We start from the raw sequence: 24377 nt of genomic DNA on the forward strand, positions 1-24377 counted from the left end.
TAACTTCTAAATAACTCAAGATAGATCCAAATTTCAGATCAATACACAACATGTTTGTTCTTTTATATTTAGGCAGTCTGGCAACTTATTAGAAATCCATTTGAAGGTGAAAATTATTTTCTTTGAATAAGGAAATAATCTTCCAAAATAAAGACATTGTGAGGTGCCATCAGAAAAACTGAGAGTAAGTCAGCTCCCAAAGAGCACTCTGTTCATACTTAACCTATGCACCACCCATGACAGAGTGTGCAGGCTGCAGGGACTTACATGGCATGTGTCAGAAGAATGAAACAAACTTCACCTCTGACACTGGTTCAAGGAAGAGTATCACAAAAATGTGCTTAGTTCTGAATAAAACAGGCAAACAAGTATACTATATTTTGCATTTGCAAGACAAAACATGAAAATTTGAATATGTAGGAGAAAATTTAATACGGCAATTTTATATTATCTAACTAAAATTTTAATCATTAATTATCCAAACTAGTAACTGAGGAAAATATGAATCAGAATTAAGTGACATTAATTTTTTTTAAGCTCTGAGTATTCTGTCAGGAATATCTGAATGCCACACCTGTGAATGAATGGGTCTGAACTAAGATACATTCCCTTTTTACCTCTTTTTTAAAAATAATTTTTGAGACAGAAATTATATAATTTCTCCTTTCCCTTTTCTTCCCTCCAAACCTCCTTGTTCTTTTCAAACTCATAACTTCTTTTCTTTAACTGTACACACAGCTGGAGAGATGGCTCAGAGGTTCTTCCAGAAGTGCTGAGTTCAATTCCCAGCAATCACATGGTGGCTTTCAACCATCTATAATGAGATCTGGTGCCCTCTTTTGGTATTCAGGCATACAGGCAGGCAGAATACTGTATGCATAATAAATAAATATTTAAAAAAAAACTGTACACACACACACTGAACCTTTCTCCTAAGTAAACACATACCTCTTTTTGAGCAATGCCCATCCTATCCCTCCAATGCATCAACACAAGATCAACTTTTTCTTTGGCAAACTTTTCAACTTCTTTGGCAGCTTTTCCAGCTAGTCTTTGCCACTCAGGAACTTTATTAAATTTTCCATACTGATCCTGTAATGTAATATTGAAATTCATTACTTAACTACTATCACATTTGTCTTAAAACTATACACAGCTGGGTTACACTATTTCAAATAAGAAAATAAAAACTATAGAGTTTAATGAAGAAACAGAAGTGAAAACTTCTATAAGGAATAAAACTTCCTATATGAGAATCAGTCTCCTCACTCATGTTTGAAGATGGTGAGGAAGATGTAAGAAACATCACACCGCAACATGAGAAATACTTTGAGAATTAACTCAGGGACAGTACATTTTTCTTTTCTTATTTATTTATTTAGGTGGCAGGCTCCCACTATGTAGCCCTGGGTGACTTGGAACTCACTATGTAGGTATGTATGTATGTATGAATGGATGGATGGATGTATTTTGGCGGCAGGTTCCCACTATGTAGCCCTGGATAGCAAGAAACTCATTATGTAGACAAGAGATTTGCCTGCCTCTGCCTACCAAGAGCTGGAATTAAAGGTGTGTGCCATCACATCCAGCTCAGGGCAGTCATAATTAACAGAGCTAATGAAAGAGAAAAAGTTACAAGTAACTTGTATTCAGCATTTATCCCTATTGCCATCCTCTTTATAAAATACCACATACATTTGAAATTTCTAAAGAAAACCACTTTTGAATGTATGATTGTTAAGTTGAATTAGAGAAAAACATACTACCATTCATACAATTAGACTGTGGTGATAGTGGCACAACTCTGTGGGTCTATTAAAAGTTAATTAGCTGTACAATTTGAAACAGGTGGATTTTATGAGACGTAACCTTCAGGACTCAAAGCAGCTCTTGTTTTCTGGGTTTTAGTCTTCCAGAGAAGAGGTACGATAGCACTGTAGCCCCAAAGAGCCAGTCTGGACAGTACTTGCCATTGCTATTTTCACATTGTCTCTGACGTGCATGCGGTCAGCATCCTTCTCCGGAACTGGATCTGAGCTGTCCAGGTATGCCAACAAGCCTGGTGGCTAACAACAAAATAGAAAACCCATATTCAAAACAAAAGAAAATCGCTGTCAAAACCCAAACATGCTAACACTACACAATTTGGTCACTGGGGCAACTTGTGTGGATGTCCTAGAGTGCACGCCTTTTCAGTTAAGGTGTGAATAACATCATAAATTCTGTCTGACAGGCATAGAAAAAAAGCTTTTCTTTTCCTCAGTGGACTCACCAAAATGCGTTTCAACAAGTTTGTGGCGGTTGTATTATCAGCTGTCCAGAGTCCCACTAGATGTCTACTTAGCTGTCTGAAAAAAGCAGACGTTGAGAAGGGTTTCTGCTTTAGCTATGCTAGAACAGAAAGGAATTTTAAAGAACAAATTTCATAATTGTAAGAAATGTGGCTACGAAAAATAATTTAGATGTTAAAAACTGTCAAAATTTAATTAACCCTGAAAAAAATTAACCCTGAAAGCTTCCCATGTGGGGCTGTGTGATGCAAACAGTCCAAAGAAACAAAACGGCCTGGGTCTATACTGAAGATTCCTAAGTTTCTAGAATGCCTTCTCTAAGTTCCCCTCTCAGGACTGTGAAAAAGAACCAGATCCCACCCTCCCCCAATCCTATCCCAAATTATCCATGAACAGAGACAATAATCATTCCATCCTTCATGGAACTGAGAGGATCAAAAGAAAGTGGAATGCTGGCATAATACTAACTCTCTTTGTTCATACAATGTAGAAATATGACCTTAGCAGAAAGTTAGTTTATGAGAATTAAACAACTTACCTGTTTGTAAGCATGCGTTGATCTGAACTGATTGTAAACATCGCAGTGTGCAAGTGTCGGGGTAAGGCGCCCTCGCTTAGGGCAAGCTCCTGCATCTTAGTAGCAATCTCTTTGTCACCTTCCTTTGGAAAAAGGGAAAGATGGTCCCTAAAAAGCTATCTAGAACAAACTCTGCCAGCTTTATAAAACCAGTCCTGCAGCTTGACACAAAGAATCAGGTAGTATACAATAAAATAAAAGTAACTTCTAGTTACCCCCCCCCAAAAACACCAGGGACTGCAGCTAATGTTGTGTCTTTGGAATGAAGCTTAATTTCCAGCTAAATTTACCTATGAATTATGCGTTGCTGAATTTAATATTAAAAGTAGGATGATTTCTTGAGTGTTTATCAGCTAATCACAGGGAAAGGTGGCATAGGGAGAATAGCAATTCCTATCGAAGACATATACAAGTTAGACTTTTGTTATTAAAGGACAGTGTGATGTGGGGCAACTCTTTATTCCAATCCTACTTCACGTACACAGACTTATTTTGGCAATAGCAACATACCAGGACTACTGAAAATACTGAAATATAACCGGTATATAAATACTGAATATAAATACTAAGATAATACAAGCATTTTGACTCCAAAAGGCAATGTAATACATAAGATACTCTGCTCTATGAAGCAGCCAAGATGCCTGTGTGAATAAGAAAGTACAAGCACACAACACACAAGATGAATGCAAGCCTGGAACATAGTACCATGTGTGTGCACATCATTATGTTCTGTCCTGTCTGAAAGACAGGGTCTCAGTACATAGCTCTGGTGACTTAGACCTTGCTATGTAGATCAGATTGACCTCCAACTCAGAGATCCACATGTTTCTGTCTCCAGAGTGCTGGGATTAAAGGTGTGTGCCACATACCCGGACCACATGCATCACTTTGAACAGTATGCAATCTGAGGGTAAACTCACCAAAATGCTTATGAATTTCTCAGTGATTAAAAATAGGTTATTTTTATTTGTCACTTGTGTTTCTTTTTACTGAATATCAGAACATTTCCTTCAAGGTTTACATACATTTGCACTACTTGCCAAGACTGTGTACAAATTATATCTTTCATAGACATGAGGTCTAATCACTTGCTATAAATTGAATGTGATATCTGTCTGGGAAGCCCAAGGTCAGTGCCTTGTTTATAAAGGATGAATGCTTCTATTATAGGAATGGCAAATGCTGGAAGAACAGTGTCAAGAGAAGACTGACATCAGGGTCCTAACTGTGCCTGGCTGCCATGAGCTCTGCAAAAGTGAAGGATGTGGTAGCCATTTTTAGAACCTGTTAGCTGGAGTGGGAAATTTAGAATTCAGCACTGTATATATACACTAAACGTGCATGACAGAAACAAAGCAAACTTTGCTGTTCTAACCAGTTTGATGTCTACATCCTTTTAAAAAAAGTTTTCTTTGCATGCAAATACTCAAGGGCAAACTAATTCTTTGCTTTTCATCAAGTTGTTTTTATGCACCACAATAGTCAAGTTTTGTGATGAACAGAATCTCACATTTCATCTGAACTGCTAGCATGACATAAAAAGGATACAAGAATTCAAAAGCCACTTAGACTAATGGCACCAAAAACATCACAGAATGCAGCTGCTATTTGGTAACTATGATTTTACCTTTCAATTTTTTTAAAAGATTTTATTTTATTTTTGCCTGTTCTTATCTGTGCACCAAATGCATGCATTGCTCACAGAAGCCAGAAGAGGGCAACAGATCCCAAAGAACTGAAATGAAATACTGCTGGGAGTCACTTCAGTGCTGAGAATTGAACCAGACTCCTCTGTAAGAGCAATCAGTGCTCTTAATCACTCAGCCATCTGTTTAGCCCATGACTTTATCTTTTAACAACAGAAGGCTAAAGCACTGACCCTGCAGAACCAGCATCTCATGGCTACAATGAGTCCTGATGCCTACAGCTTAGCGACCACAGCAGGGACTTCTGCTATTTATCACTCACAATGGCATCCTTTTCCCATTAACTTTTCCACAGCAGATCCCGGCACAGCCTCCATATCTCAAATTCAATGCACCCACCATCAAGGGACATGGAAGAAAGCTGACTTTATGACGCAGCAAATAAGCAAATAAGTGGAGGTGTCAGTATAAATGTGTTTCCAGCATGAGCTCTATGCTCACACTCTGAATAAGGATCTAAAACTGTCTTTCTTACCCAGAGAACTGAAAGTTTCCCAAAGACTGAATGGCAATGTTGTCAAAGTCAGTTAAAAGAATCAATCAAAATTCCAGGAACTTTAAGACTTCAAAATTATTCTCTCACCTCTATTATTGCCTTCATAACCAATCCAGCTCCCTTTACAATTGCCATGGAAGGATGCTTTTAAAATGAAAGGGAAAACATCAGTGAATAAGAGAATTTCATTCTGACACATTTAGCTGTCAGGCCTAAGGAGCATACACAACAATTTGTGCAAGTTAAAGCAACAAACTAGGAAAACCAATCAGGAAAAGATACATCTCTAAGTCAGATCAGAGTCAAATTTTAAACAAGCTGGTCTACGTAGGTGGAAAACAGGCAACACTTACATGAATAAAAATATATACAATCATTACCTGAATTTGAATGATTTGAAGCAACGCTAATAATACTAAAATCTCATATATGTAAATGTGGTTAAAACTCATTTGATTATTTGGACATTTGTAAAGAAAGGGAACTTTAAGTCCTTCCCTGCAAAGTAAGCTTTTCACTTGGAAAAGTATACACAACAGCAGTCAATAGCATGTGGAAAGCTCTACATGAAATACCAAGAAACCTGCAATTAAAAATCTTCTGACATGGTGATGTCCATGGCTACACTGTACAATGGAAGTGTACACACTATTGAACTCTCTGATCCAGCTGTGGGTAGAACTCAGCAGTGGAGTGCTTGCCTTGGTACACAGCCAAGGCCCTGAATTACTGATCCTGCACTGGAAAGGGTGGGGAAGCAAAAATTCTTCATGTAATCATTCAGTCAGTGCAGTCATTAGACAGGCTCACCTGAAAGAGCTTAAAGAGGGTTCTTCCATTGGAGGCTACCATCTCTAAGAGCATATCAAACTGCTGCCCTTCGGTTGTCTCACTATATGGAGCACAGAGGGCAAAGGTAAGGAAGTCCAAGAGTGAACTAATTACTAGGGCACCAGTCCCATGATCCTGAAAGAAAGCAGTACATTGCTTAGAACAGACAGTGAGCTCCAGTTCCAACACAGCAATGACAAGTTCATGTCTCTTAATTCTGGTGTCAGACATAAATAATGACCTGAATTTTTCAATAGATTCAAATTCATGATATTTAAGTACTTATTTATTAGCCAATAAAGCAAATCCATTGCTTATTATCTTCAAAAGAAACAATTAAAATTCAGTCAAAGCTCAAGAGACTGTTCCAAATTTCTCGAAAATGCATTCTATCTAAAGTTAATCTGTAACTGAGTGGGGCAAAGAAAGAAAGCAATCACAGGCCTGAAAACTGGCTCAGCAGTTAACTTTTTGTTGTTGTTGTTTTGTTTTTCAAAAAAGGGCTTCTCTGTGTAGCTCTGGCTGTCACAGAACTCACTCTGTGACCAGGCTGGCCTCGAACTCTGAGATCTGTCTGTCTCTACCTCGTGTCCTGGAATTAAAGGCATGCAGTTAACACAGCAGTTAATGTTTGTTGTGCTTGCAGGCAACCTGGGTTCAGACCCCAACACCCACATGACAGCTAAGCTCACAACTAAATTTAACTCTAGTCTCAGGAGATCTGATGACCTCGTCTGACCTCCATGGGCACTGTACCCGTGTGGCACAGACATACAAGCAGGCAAGATACCCACATACATTAAATTTTTTTAAAAATGCAATCTAAAAATACTTTTAAAATTGTGGGAATGCGTTTGTATTCACAGAATTTCTGTCCTCTAAGACAGCCAGTGCCTGAGAGACTAGTTGTCAGTTAAGGAAGACTTATTTTTAGAACAATTTATTTCATGACATTTTCTAAAGAAGAAAAAAATCTGAAATATCATTATAAAAGTCTGAAGGCATTTACTGGTACCCTTCTCCATTTAATGTATTAGCTAATAATAAAAATTAGCAATCTCTAGTTGCTATATTAGCTAATAAAATGCACAAATATTTTGTCACTGGTAGCAAAGATGAAACATGCCTATTTGAGGGATGAGCTTTGTGACTAAACAAGTCCATACTGCACTTCTGGGAAATCTCTGTATCACATTTCCCATGAAGGAAAGGGTAGTTACAACTCACCACGTGGGAATTAAATTTCTCCAGTAAGTTTTCCAGAAACTTCTTTGAAGAGAGAAGAGAAGCTTTGTTTAGCTGCTCCTGTCTTAAGTCATAGTCATCATGCATGGGCTATTGATTAAAAAGAGTGAAATTCAGAAGCAGTATTTTGTGCTGGCGTCACAAAAAAGGTATTTACGGAGAACGTTCACGTCACGTGGAAGCAATTAAAACCCATAGCCTTTAAATCACACAGCAGAAAGAAAACTCATGACGAGAAGCAGGCAGAACTGCCAGTTTCTCCAGTGTCTGATTAGACCTGGTGACTCCCCGACAAAGAACCCAACATGTTCTTACTATATATTCAATGCACAAACAATGCCTTTTTCAATCTCAGGCCTTTCTCACCAAAGGAAAACAATCCCCCACACCAAGAATCTTATAATTTAAATTTGAAATGATGAAACTTGGAATTTGAAAGCAAGTGCTAAAATTAGTGAAGTAGCAAATATAGAGATTGCTGAGCAGTTAAGAGCGCTCACTGGCTGCTCTTCCAGGGGTCCTTAGTCCAGTTCCCAGCAACCACGTGAGGGATCACAACCACCTCTAATGAGATCTGGTGCCCTCCTGAGGAAGAGACCTGGTCAGTCTTCTCATCAATTTAGAGGGTGAAACCCGATACGGACAAGTTCAACAGAACCGTCAATATCTGGGCTACCCATGCCTGCTTCAGCATTGCCAGGGCATACATTTCATTTTTTTCAGCTGTCCTTTGACTGCATGCCTGCATGGTGGTCAGAAGCAGAGTTCGGACCCTGACCTAATAAGAGGCTTAGGCAAGGTAAGGATGACTCAGCTGTGAAACTCGACTACCAGGATTAACCACAGTCAGCCATGCACTCAGCCAATTCCAACACAATGAGAACTTTTGTTTTATGTTCTAGTTTAACTCTTCAACAGGACTATATGGAATAGTTAAGATAATAAACTTTAATCCACTTCAGGGAATAAATACAGGTGTTATACAGTGATTATGTATGTTTGTCCTCTATCAATGATTGCCTATAAAGCTTTGCATACAGAAAAAGCCCAGATACTGCACAAAATACTGAGATACGTCAGAAACTTGGCAACACACAACAGCTGTCACTCTCTCCACACAGTGTGCCATAAAAAGCAAGATCGTTACCACTGGACTTTCATGTGTTGCTTCTTCTGCCACTGTCATTACCCCAGCTTAACATCTCATTCTTTACATGACAATCAGGTCTACCAGTCTCTAACTTTTATCTCTACTCTATGATCCACCAGAGTGGGTTTTCTGAAAGCCAAACCTAGCCTTGTGACTGCTCCCTTGTTGAAAAACCTTTCAGGTGATCTTTATATAAAGGATAAATCCCGTTCTTTGTTCTGACAGAGAAGGCTTTTCAACAACCGTTTCTGCGTAAACCTCTAGCTTCGAGTCCAAATTACCCACCTTTGCCCATTCCACACACACATTCCAATCATTAACTGTAGTGTTTGCTGCTTCTCACACATGTCTTTGGACAAGCCATCTTCTATGCCAGGCAAGGCCTACTAGCCAGAACTGAAAGACCCTATTCCAGTTTTAAGATTAAGGTCAAATATGGGATCTGAGAAACACTGAGAATCCTTCTCCTTACCACCACTAAAGACTGCTAAGGGCTGCCCCTCAGTGGTGCCATGGCCTCCGCTTCACACCTCACATAGGGTCTAAGGGCTGCCCCTCCATGGTGCCATGGCCTCTGCTTCACATTGTACATGAGTCTGCCAGACTAGGCTGCTAACAATTTGGACAGGAACTATTTCCTAACAGTTTTATATCTAGCACATAAAACACCACTTAGTACATATAATATGCTAATAAATATTAACTAATAAACAAATGGCCATGAGAACAATTTAGGAAATGCACAACTGGATTGGTAAAGAAAACCTGGATTTATGGAAACAGGACCCTCCAGCCACTTGGGAATAATACTTACACACATGAGGGCACAGAGCATATCGACAGCTGCATGGACGACGCCATTGTGGCTTCTCTTGAGTGCTTTCACTACCTTCACTCCTAGGCGTTCCCGAAACCTTTCAGAATAAACACCAAGTAGAAAATCAGAACTTTATTTTTTATTAAAATTACAAGTCAACTTAAGTTTTCACAGTGGCACAGCATCAGTTGGATTTTCTGAACTCCACCTCTGGGATGTACTTTCCTAAGCCTCCCTATTTGCTTTAACAGGAAACTTTTTTAGTATTAAGGAAAAGGTAAATAATTACTCAAATTCATTAACATACAAGTCAGTGATAATATGGGGCCAAAATCCCATATCAGCTCCATCTACCTTCCCTTTTCATTGCTCATGGATAAAAACCACCAAATCACCATATGTAAGTTATTACATCTAGTTTACATAAAGAAATACTCTTGGATAGGTAGGATCAACATAGTAAAAATGGTAATCTTATCAAAAGCAATCTATAGATTGAATGCAATCCCCATCAAAATCCCAGCACAATTCTTTACAGACCTTGAAAGAACAATACTCAACTTCAATTGGAGAAATAAAAAACCCAGGATAGCCAAAACAATCCTGTACAACTTCTGGAGGCATCATCATCCCAGACAACAAGCTCTACTATAGAGCTTAATAACGAAAATAGCTTGGTAATGGCACAAAAACAGGAGGACAAATGGAATCAAATTGAAGATCCTGATATTAATCCATGCACTTATAAAAACCTGATCTTTGAAAAAGTAGCTAAAATTATACAATAAAAAAAAGAAAGCATCTTCAACAAATGGTGCTGGCATAACTGGATATTCCATGTAGAAGAATACAAATAGATCCATATCTATCACCACGCACAAAACTCCATTCCAAATGAATCAAAGACCTCAACATAAATCCAGTCACACTGAACCTCACAGAAGAGAAAGTGGAAAATAGCCTTGAACACATTCACACAAGAGATCGCTTTCTGAATATAATACCAGTATCACAGACACCGAGATCAACAATAAATGGAACTTCTGAAACAGAGAAGCTTCTATAAGGCAAAGAACACGGTCAACAAGACAAAACGGCAACCTACAGAATGAAAAAAAAAAATCTTCACCAAGCCATGATGGAGGAAGGTCATTGGTAACTCATAAAGAAACTGCCTTGGCCCATTTGATTGGCCAGCCTTTAGGTGGGTGGAGTAAACAGAACAAAATGCTGGGAGAAAGAGGAAGTGAGCTCATATGCCTTAGCTCTCCTCTCTGCGGCAGACGCCATGCCGCTGTGCTCCAGAGCAGACACGATGAAGCTCGGACACAGGATGGACGTAGGCTAGAATCTTCCTGGTAAGCGCACCTCAAGGTGCTACACACATGAATAGAAATGGGCCAGGCAGTGTTTAAAAGAATACAGTTTGTATGTTGTTATTTTGGGTATAAAGCTAACCATGCGGGAGCCGGGCTATGGGAAGAGGCCCGCAGCTCCCACTACAAAGCCCACATTGGACAGAGGACTGATAGCCAAAATATGCAAAGAACTCAAGAAACTAGATATCAAAATATCAATATCAAACAGAATTCTCAAAAAAGGATCTCAAATGGCCAGAAGGCACTTAAGGAAATACTCGACATCCTTAGCCATTAGGGAAATGCAAATCAAATGACTCTGAGATATCATCTTACATGAGTCAGAAAGTCCAAGATCAAAAACACAGATGATAGCTTATGCTGGAAAGGATGCAGAGTAAGGGGAACACTCTTCCACTGCTGGTGGGAGTGCAAACTTGTACAGCCACTTTGGAAATCAGTACGGTGGTATCTCAGAAAATTGGGAATCAATCTGCCTCAAGACCCAGCAATATCACTCTTGGGCATATACCCAAAGGATGCTGACCCATACCACAAGGATATGTGCTCAACTATGTTAATAGCAGCATTATTCGTAATAGTCAGAACCTGGAAACAACCTAAGATGCCCCTCAACTGAAGAATGGATAAAGAAAATGTGGTACATTTACACAATGAAATACTACTCAGTGGTAATAAACAACGACATCTTGAAATTTGTGGGCAAATGGATGGAACTAGAAAAAAAAAATACTGAAGTGAGATAACCCAGACACAAAAAAACAAACATGGTATGTACTCTCATAAGTAGGTATTAGACATAAAGCAAAGATTAACCAGCCTATAGTCCACAACCCCAGAGAAGACAAGAAACAAGGAGAACCCTAAGAGAGAGACACAGATTCTGCTGGGAAGGGGAAGTAGACAAGATCTCTTTAGTAATGTGTCATTGTAGAGGGACAGGGGAGGGTGGTAGGGGAGTGGGGAGGAGTACATGAGGGATCAGGAAAATCAAGTTGGGTGAAGAACAGAGAGGGAGAGCAAGGAAAGAGATACCTTGAAAGAGGGAGCCATTATGGGGTTAGCAAGAAACCAGGCACTAGGAAAATTCCCAGGAATCCACAAGGATGACTCCAGGTAAGAATTTAAGTAATAGTGGAGAGGGCACCTAAACAGCCCTTCCCCTGTAAATCAGATTGGTGACTACCTTAATTGTTATCATAGAACCTTCATCCAGTATCTGATGGAAGCAGATGTAGAGATCCACGGCTAAGCACTGGGTCAAATTCCTGGAGTCCAGCCATAGACAGGGAGGAGCAATATTACAAGCAAAGGGGCCAAGACCATGACAGGAAAACCACAGAAACAGCTGACCTGAGCTAGTGGGACTGACAAATGGGGAACCTGCATAAGACCAAACTAGGTCCTCTGAAGATGAGTGATTGTGTGGTTTGGGCAGTCTGTGGGGCCACTAGCAGAGGAACCAGTATTTATTCCTAGTGCATGAACTGGATCTCTGGAGCCCATTCCCTATGGAGAGATACCTTGTTCAGCCTAAATACAGGGAGGAGGGCCCTAGTCCTGCCTCAGGTGATGTGATAGACTTTGTTGACTCCTCATGAGAGGCCTCACCCTCTCTGAGGAGTGGTTGGGAGGGGGTAGGATGGAAAGAAGATGAGGTGAGCAGGAGGTCTGGAGGGAGAGGGACCTGGAATTGGTATGTAAAATAAGATTGTTTTAAAAAGAAAAGGAAAAAAAGAAATAAATTACTAAGTATTTTCTATCTTAAGATGTTTAAAATCTTTACATAAAGTTAGGTCCAGAACACAACATGAATTATTTTTTATAGTCATAGAGACCAAATCCAGGCCCTGGCATTGAAGTAGCAAGCCCTCTCCCACTCTGGCTAACTTACTTTGGAAGCTGAGTGAAGGCCAGAAAACCAGCTTTGGAGGCTACAAGCCTCCTCACAGCTTGGAACTGGCTCTCAAGTTCTGCATTTGAAGCAACAACATCTCCTTCTTGGGACAACAATGCCGTTATGGCATTATTGATTAGCTTTTCCTTGTTTTCTGAGAAGAGACCCTAAGTAAAGAAAGAGTTAAGTAATTGGGTAGAGTTTCCATAGCCAAAGTCAATTACAATGAGCAAGAGCACAACACAATGTATCTTACATCCTGCGTTACTGCATGCAGAACTCCGCTGTAGGAAATGTTAGCGTTGAACCTGAATACAGCATCAGCAAAGTTGCCATCTATAAAGAGATGAAAAAGTTCAAGAGATTTAAAGCATTGAATTCCTAGTTTTTAAACTATTGTCATGTTGGTGGGTGGAAATGTAATTACATTACACAAGTACTTACTAGGAGGTGTGGCTAGAAATCTGAGGTGAAGACTCTCAACTTCCTCGTCTATAGGCATGCTGAGTAACCCCCATCGCTGACCTTTGTGGGTCGGTGTCATCTTAACACAAACATCTCTGTTACCAGAGGCTCTTACTCCATCCAGCAAACTTGCTAACAAGGAATCTCTAAGCAAAGTTAAAAAGTAAAAAGCTTTAGGTTTGATACTTAAGGGGACTCTGGGTCCAGAATGCAGCACAGGCTTTTCTGCAGGTAACATGCTAGGGGATGTACTAGGGTTCAGTGGGCAGTAAGAACAGCAGAGTTCCAGCACAGACTGCATAGTCATAGCAGTCCTTCACCATACTGCTACACTATGACCTGGTATTAGGCAGACAGCACTCTGGTTTGCATGTTTCTTGTTTTTTGGTGTCTAAAGATTATCTATCTTTACCATCTTTCCTTGGGTCTGACATACAAATCACAAAATTCACTCCACAAAAATCTTTCATAATTTTGTATAAATTAAAATAGTTGGACGATCATCATGATCCAGTTTTTATTCATTTTGACTACCACAAAAAGTTTCTTAGTGTCTATTTGTACAGACCTGATCACACATGGGCTGCATCAACTTCCAATTTCTAAAGAACAGTCCACAAAGCAGAACCACACAACATGTAGTCTCACGTGTCTTACTTATATCGTTCATCATCTGTTTTCAGGATTCATCCTAGTTGCTCATGGACAGTGTCTACATTGCTTAAGAGCCGTCATCCACTGTGTGGATACACAACACTCTGGGTACTGACTCAGTTCATCGAGCAGTTTTTAGTTTTTGGCAATTCTAAAACGTTACCATGAATATAAGTGCTTTTGGCTGTATGTGACAGAATCACTGACAAGACAAGCCTCATCAGGATTAGGTTAGCTTCTGGATACGCACATCAACACAGATCAGGATAACTGAGGTCATTTAAAATATGTAGCAGGGTGGGAGGAGAAGGGAGGTCAGAAGAGGAAAAGGAGGGGAAAAGGGGAGGGAGGAGGAGAACTTGAGGGAATGGGATAGTCGAGATGAAGAAAAGACAGAGATGAAAGCAAGGAAAGAGTTATTTTGATTGAGGGAGACATTGTAGGGCTGGCAAGAAACCTGGCACTAGAGAAATTCCCAGGAATCCACAAGGATGACCCCCAAGACCCTAAGCAATAGTAGAGAGGATGCCTGAACAGGCCTTGCCCTGTAGTCAGATTGATGAATATCTTACACGTCACCATAGAACCTTCATCCAGCAACTGATGGAAACAAAGGCAGAGACCCGCAGAGGAGCACTGGGCTGGCTCCCAAGTCCAGTAGAAGAGTGGGAGGAGTGAGAATATGAGCAAAGAGGTCAAGACCATGATGGGGACACCCACTGAAACAGTTTACCTGAGCTAATGGGAGATCACTAGCTCCAGCTAAATAGGGAAGGAACCATTATGGGACCAAACTGAATCCTCTGAATGTGGGTGACAGATGCATGGGGCAGACTGCGGGGCCACTGGCAGTGGCACCAAAATTTACCCCTACTGCTTGTACTGGCTTTTTAAGAACCTATTCTCTTTGGATGGATACCTTGCTCAGCCTAGATATAGTAGGGAGGGCCTTGAACCTTTCCCAAAGCAATGTGCCTTACCCTCTCTGAGAAGTGGATGGCAGGTGGGGTGGAGGGGGAAGGTGAAGGGAATGGGAGGAGGGGAGTGAATGGGAACTGGGTGGGACTGGTATGTAGAATGAAAAGAGATATTTTGCTTTCTTTTTTAAAAAACATTTTAATTTTACTTGTATGAATAACTTCAAAATACTTTTTATTAGTAACTGGCTCTAATTTTAATAAAGATTTATTGAAATGAAAAAATAAAACATGCAGCAATATTATCTCCCAAATTAGATAATTTCTAAGTTCTAAATTATAACCTTTGTTTTTTATCCCTCGCCAATCAATTCCTTTGCCCTGCACATACTATGATCTCGAAATGATGAACAGAAAAGTAGATATGCATACACACACAAACCCTACCTTTCTGTTGACGAGTATTTCCGAACCTGCCCTTTTATAAACTCAATGGTAAAAAGTTGTGGGTTTTCCGAGTCACAAACCAATGCAAACACCTAAGGAAAAAAAATACAGACAAAAAGTTTACCAAAATCCCTAAACATTTAGCTCTATAGTATTTCATTGTAAAAACTAGGTATCTTATAAAGTCAATTTAAAAAAATGTAACCTGCTTTAATGTCAGAATTTAAGAATTATTTAAAAAGTTTTATTCACATTTTATATGCAACTATGGAAATAAACATTCCATTCTTTGTAGATCTGGAAGGTAATGATTATGATCTCCATTGCCCTAAAACTAATAAATATAAAGGTTAATAATTAAATACAGATTATGCTTGTTTCCAATTCACTTTTGTTGTTGATTTTTGAGCTCATGTAGATTAGGCTAGCTACTTGCTATGTAGCTGAAACTGGCCTTGAACTCCTGATCGCCCCTTCCCCTCCCCCTCTCAGCCTTCACTTAGGAGACTGAGTGCTCTCAATCTCCTAAGTGAGCCATCACACCAGCCTGTTTCTCATTTCTTAGGAAGGAATAAGTATATTAAAACAGAAGTTTAATCAACTTTATCAGTAGGAAGCTGGCCCATTTAAGTGAAAGAAGCTTACTTACTTCTCCCAAGGGCTTCAAGGTCGCAATATTATAGGTTGCTGGATCTCGTTCTACTAAACATGTTTCTGTGACTGCTAGAACTCTCTTCACAGGTTCCTTCAGACAGTAAAATGGAAATGTATTAAAAGTTATTAAAGAAAGCTGTCAAACTCCAGAAGACATTTTTATGTTCAACATACAGATCTTACCGAATGTCTAGGAGATATTTTTTGGACCACAAACTCTGCCAAAGATGTGATAGACTCATCAGTGCTGTATTTTCCAAAGCGAAGATTCAAATATTGCTCAAATTCTAAAGGTTCTTTCCTGATCCGCAGTGAGATACCTATGTAGTTGCCAGCATGTTCTATTGCACTTTTAATAATCTCTTCTCTTTGTTCTGATGCAAATAAATGCTGTACAGATATTGAAATTTCTAAGTCAGGATTCAAAAAACTAAAACGGGACCATATTTACTCAATACACATGAAAAATATTAATGTAACAATTCTAAGAAAAAAAGCAACAGAACTTATCGGGGTAAGTAAGCAGTGTATTGTAGTTAAAAACAAACACAAATTAAAACACATAGTCCCAATAGGAATCCTTAAACCAACTCAGCCAACAGAAATTACACCATAGCTTCTCAGAGTCTGGTTATCACCACTGGTACCAAACAGCATGCTAGTTTCCAAGGAAGAGTCCAAGCCTATGGAAGTTGGTGGGGACTGTGGAGGAAGAGTCCCTGTTTCAATCAAGGCAGCTCTGAGTTGAACTGTTTTAGATGGTAATTTTCTTGCAAAATTATGTTAAATATTTTAATGTTTGTCATTATTGGGCATTGTTGCTACAAACCAACTGTCAAGGCAATAAAAGGAATGTCCCAACAGTTTCACCTTATTGCTCCACAATATGGCCTAGCTGAGTAACTGTGACAGTTAAGTTTGTTACATGACTGTATTAGGCACATTTCCTGTCAAGAAGTCAATCATAGCAAATGTCTGTACTCTAGGGAAGAGGCAGCCTTTGGGCAGGAGACTTTGTTACTTTAAAATGAGGGGAAACATTCTTTTTCCTTTGGACTTTCATTTTTTTTTTATACTCAGATATAACAAAATATCTACCCTGTTCCTAGATTAGTGAAACCAGGATTGTATCTATCGAACAAAGAGCCTGAGACAGAAAAGGGCTGACAGCACACTGCATGTTATAAATCATGTTATTTGCATGTCCATTATTCTGCTTGCTTTCCTTTTAATACCATCTATCCTCTTATGTATCTCAGTGATCTGGTACTGCCTTTGCTCTGCTACCTTGGGGATGGTATTTTATCCAATGAACACTAAATTTTGGGACAGTGTTCCCTGGCCACTAAGACAGCTACAGGAACTAGGACTATCAAGGAAACGTGCAGTTAGGCCTCTCCAATTTAGACACTAGTGCTTACATATGAGGTCAAAGGCTTAAGTTTTATTAAAGGCAAGATTCTGCAAAGAAGGTTTTATCCAAACAGAACAGCTTCCATTATTAATAGGATTTCAGCACTGCAAGCAGTGTCTGATGTCTCCCAGTCTCTCTGATGTCTCTTAGTAACTCAAAATGACAAGAGAAAACCATGCTGCAGGCCCCAGGCACACTCATGTTTCCTCTTACAAATGGCTCAACAGAGGACAGAATTCCCTGTAACTAAGGAATTCCTCCTGAATTAAATTTTTCAAAGAACACCTAGAAACTTTCAAGTATGACAGGATGCTGATAAAAACTACAGCACCATTTATGGAATGCTACTAAGCAATGTGTATGAGTGTGTGCACACACACACACACAAACACAATGTCTGCATGTTATTCCCCTCATTTTAGAGACAGAAAACAGATTCAATCTTAGGTATCTCTGACACTACAGTCTGCCAGACTCTTGATATCACACTTCTGCCTAGTTATATAGTCCTGTGTGTGTGGAGGCCAGAGGCCAGCCTCAGGTGTTGTTCCTCAAGGACTGTCCACCTCTCCCCACCCCCTCCAGGAATTTACCAAGTAGTATAGACTGATTAACTCCCAAGATCCAGTCTGTCTGTCTGTCTCTCCAATGCTAGGACAGATATACTGCCATTCCCAGTTATTATTATTAAACTGTTCTCTGTGGATCCATCTCAGGTCCTCAAGTCCTTCATCAACTGAGTCATCGTCCCAGACTCCCAGACTCCCTTTGAAAATGTCTTTTCAAAAATACTACTTACCAATCTACTAAATCCTCCATAAAGTATACAAAATCCTCCTTGATAATCAGAAAGATCTACAAAGCCTTCAATATTCCTATAGTCATAGGAACAAAGTACTCTGTTGGTTACAGGATTTATTTGGTCAAAGCCTCCAGGAGTTACTTCCAGAATCACAGGCTTCCTTGTATCACTCCAGTGGTGCTTATAGCAGTTATATCTCTAGAGAGAAGCACAGCATTACCTTCAGGGTCAAATGTAAGCCAAACTCTAATAAGCTTTAATTGCTACTCTCCCAACTCAACTGTAAGATTGTTAATTTTAGCTAGGGAGAAGGGGAAGAGGATAGGAGTGTTTATTTCATTAGAATGTTCATACAAACTGAAGACATTATATTCTTCCTTTATTAGCCAAGACTACGGTTTACACTATGCTGTGAAAGATTTTTAAACTCCCTTATATAGCTCTAAAGTGGAAAGAGGAAAAAAGATGAAATGCAGCTGGCAAATGGATGTGCCTAGAGTCCCAGCCACTCAAAGGACGAGGCAGGAGATTGCTTGTGCGCAGGAATTCCAGGGCAGCAGAAGCAACACAACCAGATCCTGTTTCAAAAATCAAACAAAGCAGCAAAAACCAAACCAAAACAAACAACAACAACAACGACAAAAACCCTTCAAACCACATACGGCATAAAGCCCGCACCAAAAGCAAACCCTAAAATCACACACAACACACAGTCACACCTCAAAAGCAGACCCTAAAATCACATACAACACACAGCCACACCCCAAAAGCAGACCTAAAATCACATACAACATACACCATCAAAGGAGACCCTAAACAGAAAGTGAAATGTATTCTGAGTTAAGAAAAAAAAATGTGACTTTTGATTAGGTTGAATTTCTGGGCAAGTCACAGTATTACATTTAAACACTGTGTTAGCCCAGTTATATTAACATACAATTTATCTATATCCAAAAAAAATTCTGAAGTCAAAATTGTACCAGTGGTATGACTTCTAGGATTTCTTTTTTTTTTTTTTTTTTTTTTTGTTTTTTGTTTTTTGTTTTTCGAGACAGGGTTTCTCTGTGGTTTTGGAGCCTGTCCTGGAACTAGCTCTGTAGACCAGGCTGGTCTCGAACTCACAGAGATCCACCTGCCTCTGCCTCCCAAGTGCTGGGATTAAAGGCGTGCGCCACCACCGCCCGGCCTCTTCTAGGATTTCTTAAACACACCACTGAAAGGTTACCTCAGAGTTCTGATCACAGCAGTAAGAAAGTGCCCTGGGGATGCTGAAATCCCTTGCAAATCGGAGTGGCAGGGCATCAGATGTCAGCATGAGATGTCTACTGTTCAGTGGTGTTTTCCTACTAGGCTTGCTAACACCCCCAAACTCACTCTACAGGATATTCTCCATTTCTCTCAACTGACAGCAGCTGCTAATGAAAATATATCATTATCTCTAAGATCTATTGTTCAGGCCAAGCCTAAAGGACTTTAAAAGTCCATAATGTAGTGTACAGCAAAGGTAACAGCAGGACTCATGACCAAATTCAACTTATGTAATTACTGCTTATATAAGGCCAGTATTTGAAATGCAGCCCCCACCTTATTCCAGGGAGGTACAGATGTCACATCCTCTACTAATACTGTCCTACCTCTAAGTTTGACAGGTAGCAAGTGACGAACTAAAAGGGGAGGTTATAGACCAGTTTCAGGTGCATCTGTTATCCAAAGAGACACACAGAACATTCACCTGATGGAGGAAGGTCATTTGTCAATAAACAAACTGCCTTGGCCCATTTGATAGGCTACCCCTTAGATAGGTGGAGTAAACAGAATAGAATGCTGGGAGGAAGAGGAAGTGAGCTCAGACTCGACAGCTCTGCTCTCTGGAGCAGACGCCATGCTCTCCTCTCCAGAGCAGACACGATGAAGCTCTGACCCAGGATGGACGTAGGCTAGAATCTTCCCGGTAAGCGCACCTTGGGGTGCTACATACATGAACAGAAATGGGCCAAGCAGTGTTTAAAAGAATAGAGTTTGTGTGTCGTTATTTTGGGGCATAAGCTAGCCAGGCAACCATGAGCCGGGCTGTGGGAAGAGGCCCGCAGCTCTTACTACAGATGGCCCCCAACGTGTGGACAACTGATTCCACAGAAAGCCTGAGAAAGCTTGGGAAAGAATAGAGTAAAACGTGTTTTCTTGGTAGCAGCAATTTCTTGGGTCTGCTCTGCTTGCTAGATGCAAGCACGTACTCTCATCTAAGAGAGGCTTCCTGACTCAGCTTCAGCTGTGAAACCTTGCAGCTCATTTAAGAGGTCCTGCCATGAAACACGTAAAACGGTGTTGGTGAAAAGCTGAAGGCATGCTTTTCGGTTTTCAGCCGTAGCAGGAAAAAAGTTGTGCTGTTTTAAAATGCCGGCTTTCTGGGCCATCCTGCCAGGGCAAACTCTGACTGTTTGAGGCAGGAGGGCTGACTACAGAGAGAGGACTTGAATGTTGTCTGTGGATATAGTATTGCAGCTTGTTTGCTGGCAAGGACCTTGAAACGCCACAGAGTTGTGGTGATAAACATGGCTACAGCCGGTACCTCAGCCATGAGGCTGGAAAGCTAAGGAATGGCTGAATCCAGCCGTCAAAGCCACGGCTTTCATCCTACTGATATTGCTTGGTAAATTAAAGACTCATTTGGTCAGAAAAAGAGAGATATACAGTAAAGAGAGATTCAAAGACAAAGAAAACTTTAAATGATTTACAGTGTGTTTAAAAATATATGCAGGCTGAAAGATAAAGTTCTTAAAAGTAAAATAAGGAAGAAAGAGAGTAATTGGGTGTGGTAGTACACACCTTTAATCCCAACACTTGGGAGGCAGAGGGAAATTTACCTCTGTGACTTCAAGGTGTGGTAGCACACACCTTTAATCCCATGCCTGGAAGGCAGAGACAGAAGGATCTCTGAGAGTTCAAGGACAGTCTGGTCTACAGAGTTATTCCAGGACAAAGATATACAGGAAATATAAAACAAAAGTAAAAATAAACAAAATAGAGTTAAAATAAAGCCGCACAAAGATGGAAAGTGCACAGAAAATCTTGATACTGTATGCTATTATGCTCTCTTTGAATTGTTTGAATGCTGAGAAAAGAGCAACAGCTGCTAAAAGATATTTGTTTATAAATGCTGTTGAACTAATCCAAGATAGGTATTTTCAAAATACCTTGACTTCAGAATTTGGATCTAAGAATATGATACTTTGGGAAAGAGTTTCTTGCCCGGCTAGCTCAGTCGGTAGAGCATGAGACTCTTAATCTCAGGGTCGTGGGTTCGTGCCCCACGTTGGGCGCCAGATGAAGGCGCAAGTCATAAACAATCCCACACCAGTTTGGAATTGTGATTAATAGGGTGGTATTTATTTAAAAGGGAATAAACTTACAAATCACCGTCCCAGACAACAGCCCTCTACGCACGCAATTAGGAAGAAGTCTAGTCGCCGGAACCGGAGCAGGAAGTAAAGAGAGAGAGGAGGGAAGTGGCCGCTTTTTTTAAAGGGAAAGATACCACGCCCCAATGGGCTGGTATCTTGGCGGCTATTGGCTGGAGGAGCGGAAGGACCTCCCGCAACATTCACCTGAGATAATTAAGATAAGCACACCAAGTTGTGATTCATACAAATCCAACAAAAGCTCCTCAGTGACAATAAACAGTGGCTCATCAGCTTACATGAAACTCTTTAAAATGGTTCCTGGGCAACCAGCCAAGGGCTAGCACTGAAATACACGAGGCTCTGGAAGCTTAAGCCAAAGGAAAAATGCCCACAGGAAGAACTGGAGTTTCAAAGGAGAGGGCCAAGCCGGGCGGTGGTGGCGCACGCCTTTAATCCCAGCACTCGGGAGGCAGAGGCAGGCGGATCTCTGTGAGTTCGAGACCAGCCTGGTCTACAAGAGCTAGTTCCAAGACAGGCTCCAAAACCACAGAGAAACCCTGTCTCGAAAAACCAAAAAAAAAAAAAAAAAAAAAAAAGGAGAGGGCCAGTTCTGTAGCACATGAGAATCTACCTTTTTTTTTTTTTTTTTTGATTTTCGAGACAGGGTTTCTCCGTAGCTTTTGGTTCCTGTCCTGGAACTAGCTCTTCTAAACCAGGCTGGCCTCAAACTCACAGAGATCTGCCTGCCTCTGCCTCCTGAGTGCTGGGATTACAGGCGTGCGCCACCACCTCCCAGCTGAGAATCTACTTCTAACTTCAGCAGAGATAGTGGTTCCCACCAGTGCCAGAATAGAAGGCTTTATTTTCCCCATTGGAAAAGTAGAAACAGCCAGACAGTCTGCAGTCCTCATTACCTGGAAGGCTGAGATCAGAGATTGTCTGCCTGGGCTACTGAGGAAGTTCAAGGCCACCTGGGAGCAACTTAATTAGACCCTGTCTCAAATTTTAAAAACTGAGGATTGCAGACAGAGTTCAGTGTGGAGAAGGCCTTAGATTTAATCTCTAGTACCAGGAAAATAAAAAGTGCAAATAAACATAAAACCCATTCATGGTTAAGAAATTTAATATTTCATGAGAAAAGCCAAAACTCCTCATCCCTTCTCCCTGAAGTCTCTAGTTTAAGCTTTGCAGTGACACATTAAAGAGGTTCATCTGGGAAAGTCAGGACTGTACTAAGCAAATGATTTTTCCCAAAGCTGCTAGCACCATGCCAGCACCATGCTGGGCTTCAGTATAAGCCAGACCCAATACGGGAACATTCAGAAAGACAGAACCAAACCTCCCAGACCTCAAATTTTCAATAAACCAAACTGCTACCGGTTCTAACAGCACTGCCTGCTGCAGTGTGGTGAGGACTAGTGCCACTGTCTGGAGCACTGTAAGAAGCACCGAAATGGCTACACTGCTTAGAGATTTATTTTATGTGTACAAATGTCTTGTTTGCATGTGAACCTTTGCACCATGTGTGCACCTAGTACAGGCAGAGGTCAGATTCTGGTTATTGGATCCCTTGGAACTTGGAACTGGAGTTTCCAATGGTTGTAAGCTGCTATGTGGGGACTAGGAACCAAACTGAGGTCTCCTGTGAGAGCAGCAGACACTCTCAACTGCTGGGCCAGCTCTCTAGTACCAGTTTTAATGCTCTGGTTTTTGAGTGGGTGATTTTTTTCTTATCTGACAAAAGTAAGTCTGAAACCTGTTTCCTTATATTTGAGCTTCCTGTTAAATTACAATTCATCTATTTCTCATGTTAAGAGGCATTAAAGTTTTATTTCCCTTGGACTTTACTGTAATAGGAACACACAGGTTGTGGAATGATTTCTACAATGAGGACAACATTTAATCATGTAAGAACGCACATTGATAAATGTCAAATCTTACCCTTCCTGTGATTTTTCCCTCTGCAAAGTCAGTTCTAAATCTCTGAAAGAGAAAACACAAGTAAGGAAGGCTCATGAGTCAGCCTTTTATACCCCAAACAGGTAAAAGCCACAATTCGGTAATTATGATGCTAAACTATGTTATAAAATTTATAGTTTAAGGATAGTTAATAAAGATTATGGGACTTCATTCCCTATGGAAGGATACCTTGCTCAGCCTAGATACAGGGGGAGGGGCCTTAGTCCTGCTTCAAGTGATGTGATAGACTTTGTTGGCTCCCCATGGGAAGCCTTACACTGTCTGAGGAGTGGATAGGGGGAGGAGTGGGAGGAAGGAGGGTGGAGCAGAAGGAGAGGAGGGAGAGGCAACTGAGATTGGTATGTAAAATAAAAGATTGTTTAAAAAAAACAAAAAAAAATACTGTGGGGTTTTATTGATGAGCAAAATAGATTAAACATGTAATGCTTTGTCTTATATGTACATTTCAAAAGACTAGCACACTATTAAATATAAAGAACTTCCAAATTTTGTTTTCTTTTGTTTATTTGTTTTAATGGGAAAGGCGAAGTTTCACTGTCAAGTTAAAGGTTAATAAAGAGCAGAGGAATGGGCACAAGATCAGAGAGCAGAGCGGGCACAGGATCAGAGTAGTGCAGAGCGGGCACAGGGTCAGAGGAGAGGAGAGCGGGCACAGGGTCAGAGGAGTGGAGAGCGGGCACAGGGTCAGAGAGCAGAGCAGGCACAGGGTCAGAGGAGTGCAAAGCGGGCACAGGGTCAGAGGAGTGCAGAGCGGGCACAGGGTCAGAGTGCAGAGCAGGCACAGGGTCAGAGAGCAGAGCGGGCACAGGGTCAGAGTGCAGAGTGGCACAGGGTCAGAACTCAGGACTCAATGTAACCACTTCACTTCTAGAAGCAGAGAGACCTGCAACTTTAAACACATGGGTTGTCTCACCAAAGCTTCCGTAAGTAGCTCTGTTCTGTGCTCTGTAGAAAACTTCAACGTTTCTGACTTTTTCCCACTTCCTTTACGAAATGTGAGGTTGAACTCTGTTCCTTGTCCTTTTCCAACAGGGCTGATGCTGCAAATGTCTCCATAAGGCCACTGGCAAAAAGAAAGGAAACCTTTAACTTTTGCTCTGAAATAATCAGCTGTAAAGTTTGTTTTCATTTCTTTCATTCCATATCCACTGCTTAAAGGAACAACATTTTACAAATACTGGAGGTTGAAGAGTGGAGCAGTGTTTATAGCAATTCCACAACTCAAGTTCTCTTAAAGGTTTTTAACTATCA

The 24377-nt window shown here is 40.6% G+C and overlaps 1 protein-coding gene and 1 non-coding gene across 3 annotated transcripts in view; one reads left to right on the top strand and one right to left on the bottom strand.

Annotated features, from left to right (window-relative positions):
* Nucleotides 1–24377, bottom strand: part of Dnajc13 (DnaJ heat shock protein family (Hsp40) member C13) — a 122541-nt gene that overhangs the window by 63313 nt on the left and 34851 nt on the right. For both annotated transcript variants that reach the window (XR_009056975.1, XM_057766478.1), the window contains exons 4-20: nt 24040–24189; nt 23088–23129; nt 17743–17943; nt 15713–15919; nt 15525–15620; nt 14876–14967; nt 12837–13003; nt 12649–12728; nt 12390–12559; nt 9114–9213; nt 7132–7239; nt 5884–6039; nt 5161–5217; nt 2830–2951; nt 2273–2348; nt 1971–2066; nt 949–1092 (exon numbers count right to left, since the gene is read on the bottom strand). Coding sequence is in view for 1 of the 2 variants with exons in the window: in XM_057766478.1 (XP_057622461.1) it covers nt 949–1092; nt 1971–2066; nt 2273–2348; nt 2830–2951; nt 5161–5217; nt 5884–6039; nt 7132–7239; nt 9114–9213; nt 12390–12559; nt 12649–12728; nt 12837–13003; nt 14876–14967; nt 15525–15620; nt 15713–15919; nt 17743–17943; nt 23088–23129; nt 24040–24189 (2064 nt within the window). In the remaining variant the exon portion in view is untranslated. The remainder of the gene's footprint in view (nt 1–948; nt 1093–1970; nt 2067–2272; nt 2349–2829; nt 2952–5160; nt 5218–5883; nt 6040–7131; nt 7240–9113; nt 9214–12389; nt 12560–12648; nt 12729–12836; nt 13004–14875; nt 14968–15524; nt 15621–15712; nt 15920–17742; nt 17944–23087; nt 23130–24039; nt 24190–24377) is intronic.
* Nucleotides 20993–21065, top strand: Trnak-cuu (transfer RNA lysine (anticodon CUU)). The gene has a single exon. It is a non-coding gene; the product is annotated as a tRNA-Lys (tRNA).

Source organism: Chionomys nivalis, chromosome 4 (genome assembly GCF_950005125.1).
Source record: "Chionomys nivalis chromosome 4, mChiNiv1.1, whole genome shotgun sequence".
Taxonomy (NCBI): Eukaryota; Metazoa; Chordata; class Mammalia; order Rodentia; family Cricetidae; genus Chionomys; species Chionomys nivalis.